This window comes from Perca flavescens, chromosome 17 (genome assembly GCF_004354835.1).
Source record: "Perca flavescens isolate YP-PL-M2 chromosome 17, PFLA_1.0, whole genome shotgun sequence".
In the NCBI taxonomy this organism is placed as follows: Eukaryota; Metazoa; Chordata; class Actinopteri; order Perciformes; family Percidae; genus Perca; species Perca flavescens.
Genome location: NC_041347.1, coordinates 13,555,840 through 13,577,003, shown reverse-complemented (window position 1 = coordinate 13,577,003; position 21,164 = coordinate 13,555,840). Strand labels below are relative to the sequence as shown.

Below are 21,164 nucleotides of genomic sequence, written 5' to 3'. Positions count from 1 at the left end.
TCAACCTTTCCCCCAAGGGCTGTAGCAGGTTTTTCCGCCTCCCCCCTACGGCCCCCACCGCCGCAGCCTAAACGCACTACTTCCATTCAAAATCAATGGGAAGACTTGCGTTTTCGGCGGACCGCCTGATGACCGCCTGACTGTATGTGAACGCAGCCTTAGGCAGGCAGCTTGTCTGAGCTTGTTTGATAGACACTGCTAAGTGCAGTCATATATTGGGGTTGGATGAGAACAGTGACTCAGCCATACAGTCTGTTTGGGTTATAGGACCCAAACAATGAGCTAACATTTGAAGATAGTTCCTGAAAGGGTTGGAAACCCACTTTCACATTAGATTGGGTCATTTAACTGTTAAAAGGTTAGGAGCAGGGTGCCAACCCCTAATAAGACGGGCTCAAGAGATGTGGCCTGTTACTTTACATATTTCCTTCCAGTCTCTCATTAATTTCAGTAAGAGACAACAAGCTACCTAAAGGATAATGATGGAAAACATTGACAAAGCATGAATACTGCATGAGGCATAATACGTCCGATGAGAAATGTATCTTGATAATAACATCATGATTCCAATGCTAAAGCACCAGCCCCAATGATCTTGCAGTTTTTTCTCCTGACCTTAAGGATTCAGACTGGTTGTAAAATAATCCTAGAATAACTGTAAATCCAATCCAAATCTCCTGCCCTGGCACACAGCACAAATGAAATGTGTCACACTAGATATCAAGGCTTAAAAAGACTTCTTGGTGAGTCCTCCAAATCTTAAGGTCCACATTCATTGACTCAGAAAGGGATGCTCTTTGTCAGGTAATGGACTAAATGATATATACAATATGAGGGGCCGGGCAAAAGGTATTGCTTAGATAAAACACTAACAATCCAATCAATACCTGTAACAACATACGCTTTGGAAACAACCTATATAGTGGCCCTGGACTTGCAAAACATAAGAAAGTTCCTACTTACTTGTGTGAACAGTGAAAGTCTGACAAGAATTGATAGGAAAACGTTTTGTGTTGAGAGGTTGAGACAAATAACCTAAAAACTGAAGGACCTTTGTCATCTTATAAAATGGTACCTCAATCCTGATCTACAGTTTATCACACTTAAAAGGATTAATATTTCACCCAGTCTGAATAAACAAAGGGCTTGGAAAAAACGCGTAGGTGTTCTGGTGAGTGCTGGAAAGTGTTTGCACAGTTGCACTGCAATACTTGTGCCCTTCGACCCACTATTACCAGCAGCATTCACGACGCTGCTCATCTGCCCTAACACTAACTCATTTATCCGCTCCCTGGAATGCTGTGACATCACTGAAGAGGGATGCAGCCAGAGCTGAACAATAAGCCGATAGAGACCGCAGGGTTCAAATGGACCGGGCTCAACCCAAAGAGGACACAACATACCCCCCTGTGCCTTCAACAACACTGCTGCACATCCGAGACCCATTGCCCCAGTTCAGACCATTTAACATTCAACACCTACCAATTTTGAGCGCAAAAGACTTCAATTCCTGCCTTCCAATACATTTCTAGGCACCAATTTATTGTAAAAACGGCTATATTTATGGCAAGGAAATCACAGAATTCTGGTGGCAGTTAACAATTCAAAATACAAAAAAAAAATAATGGAATATAATTATATCCAGTATTGCAGTAAGGGGGCTTCCACATCCGGGACACGGGACCCTTGACTCCAAAGTCCAGTTGTTTGATAGTAGGCCTATGAACAGGGCTTATGGTCACTTTTTTCCCCAAGGAGCATGTTTTGCTCCCACGTTGAAAAATGTAGGATTGACTTACATAGGCTACTGCTTTTACTGCTAATTTGTACAATAACACAATCATGTTATGGATACAAAACATTATGAAGTGTAATGTTTTCTACATTATAGTGATCAACAAATTATCAGTAATGTTGAGCCTACAGTTTAACGGACCACCACAGTTCATGCATACATGTGAATAGGATTGGGCATCAAGAAACGATTCCTACTTGGAATCGTTTCAAAAAATACGATTCCAGTAGAATAGTTCCTTTATTGGAATCGTTTGGAATCATTTAGAGGATTTAGTTTCAAATCCGATCATCGCTTCCCAATGCGCAAGTTTTGGTTTCTGAAGCGGCCAGGCGCTTGTTGTGTTGCAGCCCTGGAGCACAGTGAGCAGCGCTCTAGTTGGCAGGGTTTCCCGCAGCACTTTGCAGTTTAGGCAGCTGCCTTAACAACACGCGCCTGCCGCCTTAGCGAAGTCTTCAAAAAAAAATACAAAATATCTGTCATGTTACTCTGTCCTGTTTGAGTGGCTGTAATGTACAAGTCGCATCAACTAGGGCTGGGACGATTCATCGACGTCATCAACTACGTAAATGCGTCGACACAAATAATTTGCGTCGACGCGTCACTAAATAAAATAAATAAAACTTGCGTGCAAATTAATTAATGTGGTGTGTGAGTGGAAATACATCTAACATGCTAACGCATATAAAAACGCCATCAACCAGATGTGCCAATCACTGGAACGAGACAAAAAAAAAAAACTGTCCAACTTCTCCTCCCTACAGTGCTTAACCAGACTTTAGATACAAATAATTAAAGTTAAATTAAAGGGAGGAGAGCTTGGATGTTAAACAAGAGCTTATTCATTATTTTACCTACTGTTAAAAAAAGCAAATACAGGCTACTCTTTTTGCACTTGCTCTGTTTACTTTAAGTTTTTATTTTTGTATTCCTCCTGAAAGTGACTTTATTTTGTGGTTGGATTGATAGCCTACATCTGGCTTCAGGTTGCACTACAAATTCATTTTACTTTAACAGTGCAGTGTTAAACATTTTTAATAAATAGAGATTTGAACCTTATTGAAATTTGTTTTGTGTTAATTGTTAATAATTGAGCAATGGGAAAATAGTCGCTAATAGAAAAATTAATCGTTAATAGAAAAATTAATCGTTAGATTAATTGAAAAATGAATCATTAAATTAGTTGACTAATCGAAAAAATAAATCGCTAGATTAATAGTTTAAAAAAATAATCGTTTGGGACAGCCCTAGCATCAACACAGTCTGTAGGAAACAAGGTGACGGCGAGTTGTCAAGATACCACCAATCACAACGGAAAGAGCATTTGCTGGTGGTGAGCGTAACTGTCGTTTATTCACATTTAAAAAAGGGATAAATCGCCATTTCACCGTTGTGTGCTTCGTTGTTGTTTGTGGGAGTTTGTCAACAAATGTGCAGGCAGCGGGGGCATGCCCGGGCAGAGACGGGGTGAGTGGACTTACCGGAGCATTGGCATATGGCAGGCAGAGAGCATTTATATACAGTATGTATCTTGGTCCTGTTCTTCACATCAGTGAGGCTTTCTTCTCTTTTTTCAACAAAGTCAATACATGACGAGGTGACTGGAACTATCCATCACCTCTCGCACGTGGAGAATCGTTGGGACGTTGAGAAAAAAAAAGATTTTTTTTTTTGGGGACGGCTGAAGAAATGAAAGGGGAGAGAGAGGGGGAATGACATGCAGCAAAGGGCCACAGGTCGGAGTCAAACCCGGCCCGCTGCGTCGAGGAGTAAACCTCTATATATGGGCGTCAGGCATCAGATGGCTGATAGGCATGTGACCCGTTTCAACTCCACCCCTCAAAGAATCGGAATCGAAAGGAAGAATCGGAATCAGAATTGTTAAGAGCCAAACGATGCCCGACACTACACTGATTAAACAAGGGGTGTGTTTTCTGTATTTTGCAAATCCTATCTGCTATCCATTTTAATTCTATACCTTAATAAATCTCATTTTCTATGACTTTAGTGTAACAGTCAACATTGCAAACAAAAGTTCCAGACTAAAAGTAATTCAGATTTTATTATAATTTCAATACCTCTAGAACTATTTTTAACAGCTGTGTGTGCATGACTCAGCAGTACAGAAATACTGTGCCACCTTTCCACCTGAGGCTAGTTGCTATGGTACCATCAGTGTGGCACGCATTCTCAAAATACAAATAAACATAAAGGGGATGAAGGCAGTAGGGGGAGAAAATCCCATGCTTGTCCATTTGAAACTCAATCTAGAGTGAATCTGCTGTTTGCTCTACAGCTTAAGCAGGAAAAACAATGAGGTTTGTCTAATTGTCTGGGATAGGGTTTTTTTCTAGTTAGACAAACAATATCAGAGCCAAACGTCTACCCAGATATTATATACTGATGATATGAATGCAAACCTTTTCACTTTTAAGTGTACCTCCCCCTCAAAGCACAGAGAAATTGCCCTCTGAAACTGCACAACACTAGCCTAATGCTTTCCATCTACAATTAGCAACAGCACACATATTCATGACCTTGAGCATTTAAATATACAGTATGTGAGTCATTATTCCTTTAATCTTCATAGGTTACATATTTGAACAGCCTTTATTCAATGCTTTAAAACAGTGGGTTTTGAATTACGTTAGCAGTTGTCCAACACCAACTTGAAATCCTCTACCTTGCATTACCAACTAAATAAAACCAAAATTAAAAAAGGAGGGACACACTAGGTGCCAACACATTTACTGGTTATTTATGATTATGTGCTTGGTTACAGCAGAACAACCACTCCCTTAAAACAGAAAACTATCCTGTGGTCCCTGCAGGAAAGATATAAGCAACCTTTTGAAAGTTCCACTTCCACTAACAACTGAGATGTCCACTTATTGTCCAGCAAAAACAAAAACATCTCAGTGACAGATACAGGTGTTGGTTGAAAACAATCCCCTCGTAAAGCGTTTGACAGTGTTGAGCAGCATTTCCCCCAGTGTACTGCAAGCCTGGTGGCCTACCAGGCCTAAGTTGCCCCCCACCAGGCCTAAGCCACTGTATGTATTTTAAGTATTTTAAGACGTTTTTTTACCAATCAGTTGAAAACTTAAGTAGTCATATTTTTAAAATCTCCAGTTAGCTTTTAGCACTGACTTAATGTAGGATAATGTATGGAATTCTTACAAATTTTGCAATTCCGTCCATGATTCTGTGATCACAGAAGCTATTGGACTCTACATTAATGCTGCCATCAGTCTGTGACTCGTCAAATAAAAGACACTTCCCACCGGGCTAAATTACTTTTCTGGGGGAAACCCTGGAGAGAGCATACTTTACTTTCACAACACACATCCCAAGTACATCATTAACCTTAATACGCCACCCTCAATTAATTTGTGTCCTGATCAAGTCTTTCTATCATCACCTTTCAAAGGGTTGGTGGTGATAAACTTATTAGCAATGTGAAAACAAGAAACAAAGAATAGGTGGACACCCTAGAAGGAAGGTGCCAATGACAGCTGGCCTATGGAGATGTCCACATACATTTGTTCAAATGTAATCAATCTGTATGTGCATGTCCAACTATTAATAAGTTATGTAAACACTGTTTTTAATCCATTATGTGCTCTGTTCATCTTTTGAATTCACAAACCTGCTTTATTATTATCTGCTTTATAAACCTGCTTCACAACAATGGCATATTTGGCATAACTCTCCAACAATGCTGATGGCTGATAATGCAGATTTGCACATACTAGTCTTGTTGGTATTAGCCTGTAAATCATTGGCAACTGCGCAATGCCTGAGCTTTGATTATGACGATATAACAGTACTGTTTCATAATCATGTCACAGCATGTATGTCAAATAAAGACCAAACTGTATAAAAACATTAAATTTCTTCCCCTGCTGACAGAGATACATAATCAGTATTTGCTGGTCAAACATGTTTACACTGAAATCTTATATTCAACAATAGAGTAGATAATACCATCATTAACATTAGATGGACGACAAATTAAAGTTGATGCTATATGATAAAAGTGTATTATGCTAAATAGAACATGTGCACCTAGCTTCTCATCTAAAAATCAGAAGCACGACATGGATTCTTAACCATTGTTGTAAATCCAATAAATTACGTTTTCTCTGTAAAACTAATCTTACTACTGTAATTCAATTCTACCTTAAAAAGACTGGAGGTGTGTGTTCCACTCCATCTTCTGATTGTAAAGGGAATCCAGAACTGATTTAAATAAAATAAAAAACACAAACAGTTGCAGCCATTCAATCAATTAATTGCTTTAGTAATTTATAAAGTAATAATACCACAAATGATTGATTGATGCCACTAAAAATACAATCCAACCAAGAATCAACCCTTGCTTTCAGCAGTGTAGGAAAAGCAAGCACACATACAACTCATAATTTGGTAAGGACTAAAGCTAGTAAGGCCCTACGTTTTCATCTTGTATGAAATTGATGGAAGCCTGTCAGACTGATTATTCTTTTGGAAGGCTTCCCATCAATATTCATTAATGTCACTGAACCACAGCACGGCTGAAAACAATGGTAATGGTTATGGTTATCCCTTTACAGGTTATGACCAAGGAAGCACTTAAATGCACATTAACTGTCACAGCCAAGCTGTGAGTAGTCATCAGTCCATGATGAAGCCCATGTCAGTCAGTGTAACCCCATTTAACCTGTGGCTGTCAAGAAATTCCCTCATTGTTCAACTACTAGCACCAGATAGCTAAGATGTGTTAAGAATGACTAATCTTATACTTGTTATCTCAAAAGGTGTGATAGAGAACATACAAGGGACCTCCTCATGTATGTCCATTAGAATTATTTGATTCCTATTTTGTTCTAGTTATGTGAAGAAAAAAAACCAGAAGAGAAATGTATTAGAAAAATATTAGACATGTATTAAACATACTGTATGCAGATTGTAAGAGTTATAAATTTGTTACAGTGATTGTATCCACATTTGGACAGTTTTTGGCTAACATTCCGCCAAAATTTCCTTTTAACCACATATATGATTATGAAATGTTTTCAGTTAATGTATGTTAATGGTGTAAAATCAAAGGCTAACTTCTAGCCTTTCAACCCTTCGCCCAACTCGGACACCCCTGTCTCCCCGCTCTCTGGGCTCTGCTGGTTTTTCGGGGGCATTACAGTATTATAAAAATCGCCCAAATTAACATCCATGTTGTCAACAGATCTCATCAACGTCCCTTTCAAATACTAATTAGACATGTAAATGTCCATGTAACTTTACATATGAAAATTCACACATAGATTCTTAGATGTGTATAAATTAATCTTTTTGTACTTTGTTGGTGATGATCGCCCATATAAAGCACTGCAAATAGACAGAAAACTGTCAGGCCATGTGTGTCTGGATACGGCCAATAACCTTGAACCTGTCTGAGCATTGACACTAGATTAGAATGTAATCTATAAAATATTACCGATTTAAAAATGAATATATTATTTGTTTAACTATGAAGCCTTTTAAGACAATTACAAAATCAGACTATTATCACCTTAAAAATATATCAAGGGTTAAAGGACTTATGTCTCAGCAGGATTTGGAAAAACTTGTCCATGCTTTTACAGTATCTTCAGTAGACTTGACTACTATAACGGTGTCTTTACAAATCTCCCTAAAAAAATCCATCAGACAGCTGCAGCTGATTCAGAACGCTGCTGCTCGATTCCTCACTAAAACCAAGAAAGTGGATCACATCACTACAGTACTGAAGTCTTTACACTGGCTTCCAGTGCCTCAAAGAATTGATTTTAAAATATTTTTGCTGGTTTACAAATCACTAAATGGTTTAGGGCCAAAATACATTTCTGATCTGCTACTACATTATGACCCACCCAGGTCAGGTCGTCTGGGACAGGTCTACTTGTTGTTCCCAGAGTCAGAACTAAACAGGGGGAAGCAAAGTTCAGTTTTTATGCTCCACATATCTGCAACAAACTCCCAGAAAACTGCAGGTCCGCTGCAACACTCAGTTCTTTTAAATCCAGGCTGAAGACATATCTTTTTAATGTTGCCTTTCTTTAAATAGCCTATTTTTAACTGCTCTTTCTTTAAAATTCTTAGACTGCACTGTACATTTTATTCTTGTCTTTTAATGATCTTAAATTGTTGTTAATTGTTTTAATGCTTTGAAATTGTTTTTAATTGTTTTCTAACTGTTTTTAATGTTTCATGTAAAGCACTTTGAATTGCCTTGTTGCTGAAATGTGCTATACAAATAAAGCTGCCTTGCCTTGCCTTTTGTAAAAAAAAAAAAAAAAAAAAAAAAATCATGATCATTTAAATGATGAATGAATAAATCTAAAAAGTTTTTGCACACCCCCTGGCAGAGTGCCACGGACCCATGGGGGTCCCCGGACCACACTTTGAGAATCAATGTTCTAGTTTCCTTACAGTACGTCCGTGCACAAGTTATCTCACAACAGCAGAGAGCCAAGTCTTGTTCTTGGCTTTTCGAGAGTATTAGAACAATATTAAGACATCTCGCTACGATCTATTTTACCATGAGACGTAGAATATGAACAGTGACTAAACATAAAAACAAACATCTAAGTGCCTGATGACGAGGACCAGCAGGCGAACTTAATCTACGGCTCGAGTGTTCAAACCTATAAAATAATAATGAATGTCTCAGTTACCTATTTAAACTATTTTAAAACAAAACATGCACACTAACTAACCTACTTTTGTGTTTAATAGCCCTAACTTAGATAAATTAAAGAATTAGCTCACATTACCACTGATATTACGTTAACGTTACTGTTGCTGGAGCTCGTTAACGCGAATGTTAAACATGTTTACTCGTTTATTGTTCTGACAGCAATTATTAAGTTTCGCAGCGAAGTAGCAAACGATTAGCTGCCGCAACTGTAGGAAACAACCAAACACGTTTCGTAATACACAGTTAATAGATAAGAAAAACAACTTACCTTGCTATGATACGCAGCAGGGGCAGAAAGTAACACAATTGGCTAATGTGAGCTAACAGTCGCTAACACCCTCGATGTTACGTTAGCAAATAACAGGTGGAGGCTATTTAACTGCAGTCTGCTAATTTCCGCATATATACTTTGATTTCGTTCAACCGCCCTGGCCACAACACTAATGCAGACCAAATGGAGTTAGTCAGTCAAACGGTCTAGCTGTTAGTAACGATAGACAAGTCTCAGCTGCTGCGGTTGCCTGTCAGGCTGTTGAACAACTATCGCTAACCCAACCAGTCTACAGGAGGAGGCGAGTCAGGTTTTTGTGACGTAAGTAGAGGTATATCCTATAGAGAGACGATGATCGATGCGTCTTCATTGTTTAGCATCTATAGTCTCGTATTTCTATGTCCTCCCCAGCGCGTTTCTATGACGTACAAAAAGAAAGAAACAGGCTAACTGGGGCCTGTAGCCGCTTTTGCGGTTTCTACAGGTACTCTACCGTTAGTTTTTAGGAGCACAAAAGGTTGACATTTAACACCATTTATCAATCCAAGGCGCATCTTATTATTCGCAGTGAGGAGTATTCATTAAATAGGTAAATTCTAATGCATGTTGTGTTTATCAGCTAGCTCGACTCATGCGGTTGGTCGCATGTTGACCCTACGCTTTTGACATTGGCATGGGGCGTGATAGAAGGGTAACGTTAACATAACATTTTTTTTTTTAATCTTAAACCTTGACGCTTTTTAATACAATAATTAATGTATGTGTGTATTCGGCGCAAAGGCTCGAAACCTAAAAATATTCTGCTCCTTTTATTAGGACCATGTGATAGTTTGCTAAATGCTAGCGATATGATGAGCAAACCCCTTGAGCTTATTAGCTGCTAGCTAACCATTTCCATCTCTTTCTAGCTGACACAGTAGTCGCTGTAATTATGGCTTTCCCCCTGCTTTCAAAATCTCTAACTGGGCTCCTTGTAGAGTCATCGTCTATAATTCATCGGAGGACCTTTAGGTAAGAGATTTTTCTTGTCAGTTTTTTTGTGACGTGAGGATTTTATTTAAGTTGTTAAATCAACTAAGATCAATTAAAACCATTCACTAATAGAGCAACACGCTTAATTTATTATAGTCTCCCTTTAAAATTGTGTTTGACATTTTCCATCCACATGGATAGTTCCCTTGACTTCTTTCTGTCCTGTGGTTTTCAGGGCTGTAGCAAGGCTATTAAAAAAATAGGTGCGGCTAGATATTAAAGCTGTGGACTGAAACCAAATTATTTTATTTATCGCTACAGTGTGTGTGTGTGTGTGTGTGTGTGTGTGTGTGTGTGTGTGTGTGTGTGTGTGTGTGTGTGTGTCTCTTTCTGCACCCATGGCATATCATTTGATTTCCCGATTTAACCTTATAACACACCTGCTTTTAGAGCAATTGTCTCCATATGACATGATCTCCAAAAATAGTCTCTAAAGTTCAGCTTGTGGATCAATTTTGGCTTTAAACTTTGCCCCTTAGAAAAGTTTATTTCTTGCATGACTGCTGACTTAGGGACGGCTGTAACCATTAACCAATTTACTTTTTTGTCTCGTCAGTGTATCTGCTGTTGCAGCAGCCATTCAAAAGATGACAAGAGTGCGTGTAGTGGACAACAGCTCTCTTGGAAATACACCATATCACCGACCCCCAAGAGTGATCCATGTCTACACCAAGAATGGTGTAGGAAAAGTTGGTGACAAAGTGTTGCTTGCCATTAAAGGACAGAAGAAGAAAGCGCTCATCGTTGGACACAAGATGCCTGGAGAACGCATGAGTCCGCGCTTTGATTCAAACAATGTTGTTCTGATTGAGGACAATGGAAACCCTACAGGAACAAGGATTAAGGTTCCTATACCCACACATCTACGTAAAGTAGAGGGAGATTACGCCAAAGTCCTAGCAATTGCTAGTTCATTTGTTTAATAACAGCATTCTGTACTGTGATTTGAGATATACTGTATATTGTACATCTGCTTGACTTGGGATATATGAACATTTTATACTTGTATGTTCTTGTCTTCAGTAAACTTTAAAAAGGAACATACACCCAGTCACAATTATTGTCTCTATACAGAATCCTGTTAATGTATGTAATAGACACAAACCTTTGTCAACATGTTTGGCATTTTACAGAGGCCTCTCTGTGCTTACAATAAATATAACTTTTAGCTTTAAGGCATAGCATAGGAGCTTCTTGGGCAGTTTGAGCAGCCAAATGTGGGTCAAACTCATGTTATTATGAACACAATAAACAAAACATGAACTGTTAAGGAAATATTTATTGAAGGCACAACATACACATTCACAACACAAAACACATGACTGGCATATTTTAATAGCTATTTATAACATCATGGTGTCATGTATAAGGCATTTAATATTGTGATCCCTGTAAATGTTACTTGAATGGACTGAAATACAGCATTTCTCCCTAATGTGACTTCAGCTTCCTTAAACCAAAATCTCAGTGTTTAATAAAAAATAAAGTAAAATGAAACAAAGGTCAGCTGCTTAACTTCATTTAAATACAAATATTTGTGTAATATATAAAACAGGCTAAACTTGATTTCAAATGCCAAAAAAAAACACATTGACATTAGATCAGGTCTGTACTGCCATCTACAGGTTTAAGAATGAAACTACCAAATTAATACTGAGGTGATCATCAAAATGGAAACAAGTGCAGAATGATTAAGAGAAACTATAAGACCGCTTAAAGCGTTACAGTACCAGACTTCTTCACATGTCTTCCTTTATGTTTTGTGTTCTTTAACGAACCAGCATTTTGTGGTAGGCAGACTAAAATGTAGAAATCAACATACAATGCACATTACTGCGAGTGATTTTTGTCATGCACAGACTCATGCTGTTTTTTACAGAAATGACAGATCTATGTGGCACAGTGAATGCTTAATAATGTGGGTTTGCATAGTTGCTCAAAATTTGGGCCGGGAGACACTTGGCTTGGTTGGACTTTGGTTTCCCGTTAATACGGCTATTGTACTACTTCACGTACACTGAGGTGGGATGTGTTAAAGGATCAACAGGTTGCTAAAGCGGAGGGGTCTTTAGTTCTCCAGGTTCATGGCAATCTGCAGGCAAGCACTTTGTTCTACAACCTCCTCCAGTACTCTTCAACCACACATTGTCAGGTAAAGCCACTAGCAAAATGAGACATAAGGTTAGATGAACAGAAAAGATTGACAAAATGTATTGAGATTTTCTTGTTAAACAGAACTCACCTCGCTGATGTTCATCTCAGCCTCTCCTGATCCCTCCTTGTCGAATTGCTGGAAATACCCTGGTAAAGTTTTCACAATTTGTCAATGGTGTTGTAATTCTCACTGCATTAATACGTCATAGTCTGCAAACAGACAGTATACATTTAGAACAACATCTATTAACAATAATACTCACTAAACATGGCTTCAAGCTTGACCAAGCAGCAGATGAAATTGTCAAAGTCAATCATCTCGTTCTCTGCATACCGGGCTACCAGAATCTGGTTCAGTCTGTTATTCAATTTAAAACCTACACAGGAAGAAAGGGTTACACTTCTCATCTGTGAGTGTGTGTGTGTACAGTAAACTATTGTGGAAATGATCATCAAAGAGCATTTTACCTGCTGCCTCCACAGCAAGACGCATCTCATATGAGCTCATGGCCCCTGACTTGTCGAGGTCAAAATCCCTAAAAATTACCTGGGAGAAGGAGACACAAATGTAAATAGAAATACAGAGAATCTACATGTAAAAACTCCTCCTTTGGCTTTATTGGCTTTGTTATTATTTTTAAATCATTCTCACCAGCCACTTTCGGATCTTGTTCCAGAGAATCTGAAACTCCACCAGCCCTAAACGGGCACTACCATCTTTCTGGTAAACACAGTGTCAAGGCTTGGAACTACACACAAACACTAGCCTGCTAAATGCATGATTTTTAGTTTGTTTCTGATAAAAAAATCTATGTAATTACATTCCAAGATCCATTCCTGCCTGATAACTCATGAGGATACATCCATCAGGTTGACCATGGTCCTGCATGATTCCACACTGAAGCCATCAGTCTTCAGATCTTTGTCTGAAAAAGCAAAAAAAACAAAGGCATCAAAGGCAGAGTTGCACAGAGGCTTGTAAGAGAGCCAATCCAGGAAAATGGATAGTGTACAGTGGAATGTAATACAGTAGTGAGACATGTATTACTAATATGTACAATTTCTAGTAGCTATGAATTGTTAAAAATAAACATAAAACTCACGGCGGGAGAGGACTCGGTTTAGAATGGTCCGAAGCTCCTGAATAGAAATCTCCATGTCCTGAAAAAAGAATTTGCAAGTCTTTAATTGAAGAAGAAAAACAACAACAACTTATCTTCACCATAACAAGGGTGATACTATTTTGGATATTTAAAGCTTTAAAGATACTGTATTATCTAAAATACCACTAAAAATACAAATGCAACAAACGATGTGAGACAGAATTTACCTCTCCTGCTAGCTGGGCGAACATGGACTTAAAAGAGTCATCAATGTCGTCTTCAGTTATTTCATCCTGTAGGAAACCACAAATATAGAGGCATTGGTTTATAATAGGGGTCCTAGTTATTTTCCTTCATACAGTATAGTATGTAACTTTTTCTTTTTTTGTCTCGCAGATACGTACATCATCTCCTAAATCGGCAGAGATTTCTTCATCCAGTTCTCTGCAATGGACAAAAACATATTAGCATGAAGTTTAAATTGATACACATTACAAATACATAAATGGACATTAAAATCACATGCAAAAGGCACATACTCTGTTTCTGATTGCTTCTCAGTGAAGACTCTCAGGACAAAGTCAGCCTCCTTACTGGGTTCAAAGGTGGAGGGGACGACGAGGTACTCTCCGGGGGGCAGACGAAGCCGTGTGCTCACCTCTCGCAGGTTGATGAAGGTCTCAGAGCGAGCGCACGATGAATGTTTCAAAAAGAAATCTTTCTTCAAATGGACATTCTGGCAGCCTCTGTACTAAGGGCAGTCGGAAACAATGCATGGGTTGAAATGCATTTGCATGTTTTTGAATTTTAAATTTTAAATTTAATTGAAATCACATATACCTTACACTACTGCAAACCATTTTACAAAGCATAACAGCTAATTTGTTTAACTTCTAACTGCATTTATTGAAAACTAACTTTCATATTGGATTGGAAGTTAAAAAAAAAAATGCTTGAAATAGGTCATCCATTATAATGACCATCAAGTCTGCTTTTATTGTCAGATTAACAATATGATTTTTTGACAATGCAGTTAAATATTGTGAATTTAATATCTCAATCAAGTTGCAAGTGTGTGATTTTCATGAAATGAATGTGATGAAGACAATGCGCAGAGACCAGTGGCTACTTGGGAAAATGCTTTTTAAAACTAACATGATCAGCAGTACTGTAACATATACATCATTCATAGTAAATGGACTAAAACCTGACAAATCACCAGTATAGTTATTATCAAAAATGCATTGGTTAATAAACAGTGGTAGTAATTGATGCTCTGCCTACCTCTTCTGGAATCTGCATAAAAGAAGATAAGGAGGAGGGGGGGGTCGGGGGTGGGGGAGAGAACAACAATGAGCTGAGGCAAACTTTAAAAAAAATGTATAATGTAATGTAACTATGAGAAGGGCAAAGGGACAATATTGATTTTGCCTCTCTGTTCTCACCTCATAAAGAGCAAAGCCAATGGTGTGCATGTCCTGACCATGGCGCCGATACCTGCGGCGGTCCTTCTGCATGAGAGCTACTAAAAAACTGCACGCCACCTCATCGTCCTCTGGGTCATCATCCTCCTCCAGCAACGTGATCTTGTACTGGGGGTTGATCCAAAATGTGTCTACACAGATGGTACATTTGCGTCAGCCCGTTTCATAGTCTATGTCCGTTTATCAGGGTTTCAGCAATTCAAATTAAATACTTTTTAAAGACCTTTTTAAGACCATTACGAATGAAATTTAAGACAAGAAAAAAAAAAAGTCAGATGTCAGAGTCCGGAAACATTGTCTGAAACAATTCCCCGATTTCCTCAATGGCATTATAGGATTGGTGTCTAGATTGGCTGCAATATAAGTTGCATGTTGGTCTCATTTGTAGTCGTCATACAGCGAATTATATTTGGACTTTTTTTTTTTAAACATACTAAAGAGCTGCGGGAACAATCAATGAGCATTAGAGGTAGCCTTACATTGACGTAGGGAAATTAAGACTTTAAAATTATTTAAGACCTAGAACACAAAACTTCAGCAAATTTAAAGTGCTCATATTATGCTTTTTAGATTTTTCCCTTTCCTTTATTGTGTTATAAATCTTTTTTGTGCATGTTATAGATTTACAAAGTGAAAAAGCCCAAAGTACATCCCAAAGGGACTTACCATCTCCAACAGAAAACACTGTTCACAAACCGCTCCAAACAGCTCTATTGTAGTCCAACCTTTACTTCCGTGACAAACGTGCGTCACTTTGTAACACATGTTATACTGCTCGCCTAGCTTCTAGCGTGGCACGCCCTCATACTTTGCTTCTGACTGGCTATTAGTCTTTACCTAGCTACTACGCATGTGCGACTCCCAACAAAGATGGTACAGAATTGAGATGGCTCACTCTGTAGCTAAAACAGAGAGCTCAATGTACAGGGTAAAAAGAGGAGCTGTGCAGTAGGACAAAAATATGATGTTTTTTGAAAATTAAACCATGTAAACCTATTCTGGTACAACCTCTTAATACAATTATGAACATGAAAATTAGCATAATATGAGCACTTTTAGACTTAAGGCCTAAAATTGTGATTTTGAAATCTAAGACCCCGCAGAAAACCTGGTTCATGGACTTTGATGAATGAAAGGCATCCTGTGTGACCATACGGTTGGGACTCACTGGGGTGGTTCCTGCAGCCTCCAGCGGTGCTGCCTCTCCTCCACGCGCCGTAGAACTTCATGGTGTTCCAATGGCCGAGACTGTCTTCACTTAGAGCATCAGGAGTCAAGTTACAGATCTCTAGCCGAGAAAACTGCCTCTTGAATTCACTGAACGACATCCTGGAAGATTAAAATTAACTTTTTGGTCAGAAACCTAAATGCAACTTTTATAAAAGAATAGTTTGGGGAAATAAGTTCATTCGCTTTCTTGCCGAGAGTTAGATGAGAAGATCAACGCCACTCTGCCATCAATCTATTCATGTAACTCTCTGCAAGATAGTGAATAAGCATAGGCCTATTTTACAAAATGTCGAACTAGTAATTTAAAATACCTACAGTACATAAAATTGCCATACAATACTACTACTCTTACCAAAACTCCCCGTCTTCCATCTGAAGATGCAGGTCTTCTCGTTCAGAAGGGTCAACCTCATCCCATTCGGGGGAACTATACACAACAAGACAAGGAGACCGGAAAATACATTCAGTAAGAGACTATGGCCCAATCCCAAAGTAAGCCCTGAGGACTAAAGACTCACATACTTAACTGATCTGAGTGTGTGTGTGAGGCCACATGGGCTCAGATAGGTAAAAATGGGATTGGGACATCACTTCACAAGATCACATTACCTTGGCGATGTTTAATAACAAAGACGTTGCTGACACTTTCCGGTTTGGGAATTTTCATTTTAAGTTTGTTGCTTTCCACACTGCCAAGGCACACGAGACGGCTGCCTGATTCCAAATTTTTTTCAAAGTCTTGTTTTGCAAGCTGGACAACAGGTTGGTCTGTGTTCCGTGGTGGTGTGTTGTGCTGTTGTTTACCTTTGTAATTTCCGGATTTCCCTATGGTCTCCGCGGTAAACGTCACAAAGCTTTGAACTGTGGGTAATTCCCTTTGGTAAAGGTGCAGACTCACGGAAAGTGCTCAGTAAGTGTGTACTCCAACCCTCATGCCCTTTGAAATTCGACACTGGGACAACCCTAAGCCCTTACGAATTTCGCGAGAACGCACACCAAATTCCGTGATTCCCGACTTTGGGATTGGGCCATTAACACTCATGAAGGAAGACATTAACCAAACAAAACTAGGGATGGAAAAATGTTAAGTACACAGGGACATTTATTATGCTCTGGAGCTCTTACTTATCACTCCAGGCACCAGTCCACTCCACCTGTCCCCAAGGGTTACGTATTCGGATTAGGCGTTCCATGTTGCCGCGGAAATCAACCTACACAACACATGGAGTGATGAGAAACTGAGGATCATTAATATTATTCATAATGGTAACCAATTAAAGACAACAGTTATATATGGACAAACCTCTTTCAGTCCAGTGACTGAGTACGCGTGGCCCTTCACAAGCTTCTTGAATGTAACAGCCTCCATGTCGAAGGCACTGGTGATCTGTATTAATATGAAAACACAATTACTGCGTCTGAGTAGGAATTGTCTGGCACAGAAATAAATAGAAGTGCTTTTAATTTTATTGGCTTTCTCAAAATGGCGCAACATTGATCTGCGCGTCTTGGTGGCGTGCCAGCGTGCTCAGCACTTACATCGATAGAGCAACCCAGCAGAGAGCCTCTGTCCAGGGCTTTGCCAATTATCCTGTGGAGATCTTTGGGTGCCTTGCGGAGCTCGTACATCTCAGACACACCCCCTGTGAAGTCCTCAAAGCCTTCAGTGGTGCTCCCTCCGGACAGAGCCTCATAAGAGCCATTCAACCTGACACCACATTAGAAAAACCACACTTGCCATCAACGGCAGCACTTCAGAATGGGATTTTCAACTTCCTACTAAATACACTCTGAATAATTAAACAACTGCGCCGGCTCTTTCAATACCTACTTGGCATAAGCCTTCTCCAGGAGTGCACTCCAGAATTCATTGCCCTCAGCAGAATGGACAAACATGATCTCCCCATCTTTGACAGGCAGTCTGTCATCTATCACGACATCTACCCATTCGCCAAACTGCCAGAACTGCAACACAGAGCAATAATCAATAACACCATCAAACTGAATTGCTTGCTTGATAGGAAGTGCAAAGAGGAACTTAGGAGACCTGAAAGTGGAAGATTCCAGCATAGTCATCTTGGAAGGACTGCCCATGTGGGACAACCCGATGAAGAAGCCTCTCATTCAGGGTGAGAGAGGCGATGGCTGCCAAGAGCCAGCAGTCACCTGCAAGTGAGAAGACGCTTTTACCAACCTTTAAATCAAATAATGTCTATTTTTAGAGGACAGATTCAACATTCAACACTAGCAACAAGGGCTCACCCAGGGCTCCCTGACAGATGTCCGTTCTGGTGGCACCACCAACAATGAACTGAGGGTCATCCGTCAGTTCCTGCGGGGGAAATTAAATGTCTGAGTGAAAAACATTTAAATCAATCAGTCTCCGAATTCAGACTCATTTCACAATCTGCTTTAAAAAGGCGACACATCTTTCAAACCATTGCTATTCTTTGCATCTACGCGTCAACTTCCTGTGTTTTCATGAAGCACTGTAAACAAATGTCAGAGCGAGGGAGTGGTCAGAGAATGCCATGCGATGCCAACAGCTGCAGTGGTCAGAGACGTTCCTGTCTCTACTTGTCCTACTCTGTCTGAGTTTGCAGACATGAAATAACACAGTGTGTATAATATGTCGGTTTGGACTCTTGCCAGTCATCACCTGCAAGAGTCAAAACCACATGCTGGTTGAGAAATAATACATGAGAAGCAATCCAAAGATAGATGAGTGGGGTGTTTCCACTTAATGTCCAGCTTTAGGTCTGGAATGTGTGTCTTAAAAATTATCTTTTCATCTGTATCTGGATGTTTAATAAGTATGGTATATTGTGTACTTAACGTATTAAATATATCAGTTTTATTCATTAGTAGTAACCACTCACTGTAGGCCTCTTCCACTCCACATCCCTAGTTTTGGAGGAATAGGGGGCGAGCTCCTTGAAGCCCAGGGATGGAGGCTCAGCGGGGAAACAGGGGTCTTCAAACAGGCAGCCGGAGTCCAAACATTCCTGCTTCAGGGCCTCGTAGTCCTGGTTGGAGAAGTGCAAAGCCTGCTCCTTGGAGCCCATGCCTTCTGCCCGCAGCCTGTTGGCGTGTATGGTTGCAGATATCCCTCCACTTGGATACATACTGGTGTGGGATAAACATATGGCACTGTCTGGGTTAGCACACGCACAGTGCTGTCTATAAATAGCAGTAAGCTAATCTGCGGCAAACTCCAGTCTAAGACTAACAGCACAGTAATCAGGTGTGGGTACTTGTGTAGAAAAATAATGTTCATACTAGTGATAAAAATAGTTTCTTTTGCTGATTGGACTCAATCTGCCTTCAACTAATTAGCCGGATCCCAAGTTTGACCCCATATGGAATCTACAATATGCTATGCAAGTAACATAAAGATGAATACTTTGAAAAATGACACAAACAAAATTACAACAAAAAGCAAAGGCCATTGAGGAAACTGAGGTCTGGTCCTTGGTATTCTATTTATTCATTTATTTAATTTGTAGGGAGGGGATTTTACATTCTACAATTTGATTGATTATTTTAGACTCAACATGTGTGAGGCCTACAATGTAATGAATAAATAAAGGATTCAGCATTTTTTCCCCAGAATTTTGTTCCCAACAGTGTGAAGACTTTCATGACCTTCATGTTGGGAAATAAAAAATATAAATAAGCAATTTATTGAGTAAATGAGATGTAAAAAGTCCAAGTAACTAAACAGATTTAAGGACCTTATTTTTAGGTCAACTTTTCTGAGAGTGGAAGGGCTGCGTTGGTGGGATTTGCGACCTCAGTATTTCTAATGTCCTCCTGGCTACGGCCCTGCAAAAGGCAAATCCTGCAAAAAGTAATTGACTGAAACTTCAGTTAAAAGCCAACAGAAAGTTAATCCCAGCAGAGAAATAACAGAAAATATTAATAGAGGAATTACATTACAGAGGAATGTGAGACAAGACACCACCTTAAACACAGCAAACACAGGAATAACAGAAGAACGTAGAAATGTGATACCTTGTCTGTAGGCAGACTGAGAGGGAGAATGAGACAAAAAAAGAGAGAGAGAAAAAAAAGGTAATTCACTCAAGTTTAAGCAGTTGTTAAAAAGAATAATTTCGATTAAACTGAGTTGCAGAAGCTTGTACAGCCCTAATGGACATTAGTGTTTACCACTCAGCAGGGATCTTTTTCCCCTCTCTGAATGCACTTGCTTTTCTATGCTAGTTCCACGACTTGCAGTCAAGTCTCCAGGGAGAACATAATAGCTTTGTGAGGAAATCAGGAGTTAAAAAGAACCGAATACATCAAGAAGCAGGCTGTTAAATCTGTTATACTGTTCTGCTCCACTGGAAGGGAATACTAATGAGCTCAGTTCAGTGAACAGTCCATTAACAACAAATATAACAAGGGCTAACTTGGATGGTGCACAGTGGTGAGAGACTAGGATATCTATGAGGAGGGGAAATGAATAGGGGAGTTTCTATAATGAATTAGAAGGAAAAATGGATGTGTTGCTGTGTTTTTGATAAAATACTGCAGGCACATTGTTTGTTTGGCCAGCCCCCCAACCCTGAGGCCCCTCGTGCCCTCAGAGTCTGCAGGAATGTCCCTCTGCTCTGTAACAACTAGAGAGAGACCACTGCTGGCTGCTGACCAAAAGGATATCTCTATTTTTCCCCAACGGGCAGAGAAAAGCTGATCCATGCATTCCTGTAATGATGATGTCATCCATAGGACTTTAACCTCAGCAATGCCCAAAACGAACCAACAGCATATCTGTCAAAACACTGGGGTCCCCTCTACTCTGAAAAAAACCAAGACAGAATAATGCTGCACACATGTTGGCTGCTTTCTAAATTCATAGGCCTGTTACTATCAAGTCAGGCATATAATGCAGGCTCAGACTGTTTACAGCACCTGTTCAGAACAAGCAGGCCTGTCTTTTTTATGCGCTCTGGCCTGCAGCAGCCTGCTTCAAGCATTTCTGACAATATATCTTCTACAACACATCAATTACACTCATTTCACACTGGATGTCACCGCTGAATGAAATCTGTGAGCTGAATGTGACAGCTGTAACTGTGTTGTGGACTATTATTAATACTAGAGCGTGCAGTATATATTAAATCAAACAAACCGCACGGTGGCCTACACTTCAATAAAACCATGAGGCACCGTTAACCTTAAGCTGACTAAAGTAACACATATCAGTGATATAAGGCAAACGAGACGATTACACTCACCGCCGCTTTTTAGGCAACTTATGGCTCCGTCAGAATGGGTTGGACAGTGATAATAGAATCAATCTGCGAAAGGGGGGCAGTGGTTTGGTGGTTAGATAGCCAGGAGCCCAGTAGGATGTCCAGCCCGGTCCAGC

The 21,164-nt window shown here is 39.6% G+C and overlaps 3 protein-coding genes across 11 annotated transcripts in view; 1 reads left to right on the top strand and 2 right to left on the bottom strand.

Annotated features, from left to right (window-relative positions):
- tmem63ba (transmembrane protein 63Ba) overlaps positions 1–9,153 on the bottom strand; it is a 23,817-nt gene extending 14,664 nt beyond the window's left edge. For all 3 annotated transcript variants that reach the window (XM_028603672.1, XM_028603673.1, XM_028603674.1), the window contains exon 1: positions 8,782–9,153. The gene's annotated coding sequence lies outside the window, so the exon portion shown is untranslated. The remainder of the gene's footprint in view (positions 1–8,781) is intronic.
- On the top strand, positions 8,937–11,251 carry mrpl14 (mitochondrial ribosomal protein L14). 5 transcript variants are annotated; one of them, XM_028603682.1, is made up of 3 exons: positions 8,937–9,105; positions 9,693–9,795; positions 10,373–11,251. In XM_028603682.1, exons 2-3 carry the CDS (start codon positions 9,716–9,718, stop codon positions 10,737–10,739), a joined length of 447 nt encoding a protein of 148 aa, XP_028459483.1. In that variant the 5' UTR covers positions 8,937–9,105; positions 9,693–9,715; the 3' UTR covers positions 10,740–11,251. The 5 variants fall into 5 exon arrangements, with proteins under 5 accessions (XP_028459483.1, XP_028459484.1, XP_028459480.1 ...); XM_028603679.1 differs by lacking the exon at positions 8,937–9,105 and adding an exon at positions 9,161–9,268; XM_028603678.1 differs by lacking the exon at positions 8,937–9,105 and adding an exon at positions 9,161–9,373.
- Positions 11,078–21,164, bottom strand: LOC114572187 (calpain-1 catalytic subunit). 3 transcript variants are annotated; one of them, XM_028603675.1, is made up of 23 exons: positions 21,031–21,164; positions 19,802–19,817; positions 18,667–18,913; positions 18,050–18,119; positions 17,835–17,953; positions 17,619–17,752; positions 17,327–17,495; positions 17,091–17,174; positions 16,913–16,998; positions 16,140–16,214; positions 15,726–15,886; positions 14,519–14,688; positions 14,358–14,369; positions 13,613–13,824; positions 13,478–13,517; positions 13,301–13,366; positions 13,074–13,131; positions 12,832–12,896; positions 12,623–12,691; positions 12,439–12,517; positions 12,234–12,347; positions 12,059–12,117; positions 11,078–11,977 (listed from the first exon to the last, which is right to left on the bottom strand). In XM_028603675.1, the coding sequence occupies exons 3-23, from the start codon at positions 18,910–18,912 to the stop codon at positions 11,951–11,953; spliced, it is 2,115 nt and encodes a 704-aa protein (XP_028459476.1). In that variant the 5' UTR covers position 18,913; positions 19,802–19,817; positions 21,031–21,164; the 3' UTR covers positions 11,078–11,950. The 3 variants fall into 3 exon arrangements, with proteins under 3 accessions (XP_028459476.1, XP_028459477.1, XP_028459478.1); XM_028603676.1 differs by lacking the exon at positions 19,802–19,817; XM_028603677.1 differs by lacking the exons at positions 15,726–15,886; positions 16,140–16,214; positions 16,913–16,998; ... (6 more) ...; positions 19,802–19,817; positions 21,031–21,164 and having other exon boundaries at positions 13,613–13,819; positions 14,519–14,649.

What these genes read in the sequence shown, in the direction of transcription:
- mrpl14 (XM_028603682.1), top strand. Translation starts at nt 9,716, where the DNA reads ATGGCTTTCCCCCTGCTTTCAAAATCTCTAACTGGGCTCCTTGTAGAG. An exon ending in ATTCATCGGAGGACCTTTAG is followed by an intron (nt 9,796 to 10,372) that starts GTAAGAGATTTT and finishes TTGTCTCGTCAG; the next exon opens with TGTATCTGCTGTTGCAGCAG.
- LOC114572187 (XM_028603675.1), bottom strand. Translation starts at nt 18,912, where the DNA reads ATGTATCCAAGTGGAGGGATATCTGCAACCATACACGCCAACAGGCTG. An exon ending in CATCTGTCAGGGAGCCCTGG is followed by an intron (nt 17,954 to 18,049) that starts GTGAGCCCTTGT and finishes TCTCACTTGCAG; the next exon opens with GTGACTGCTGGCTCTTGGCA. An exon ending in CAAGCTTGAAGCCATGTTTA is followed by an intron (nt 12,118 to 12,233) that starts GTGAGTATTATT and finishes AAACTTTACCAG; the next exon opens with GGTATTTCCAGCAATTCGAC.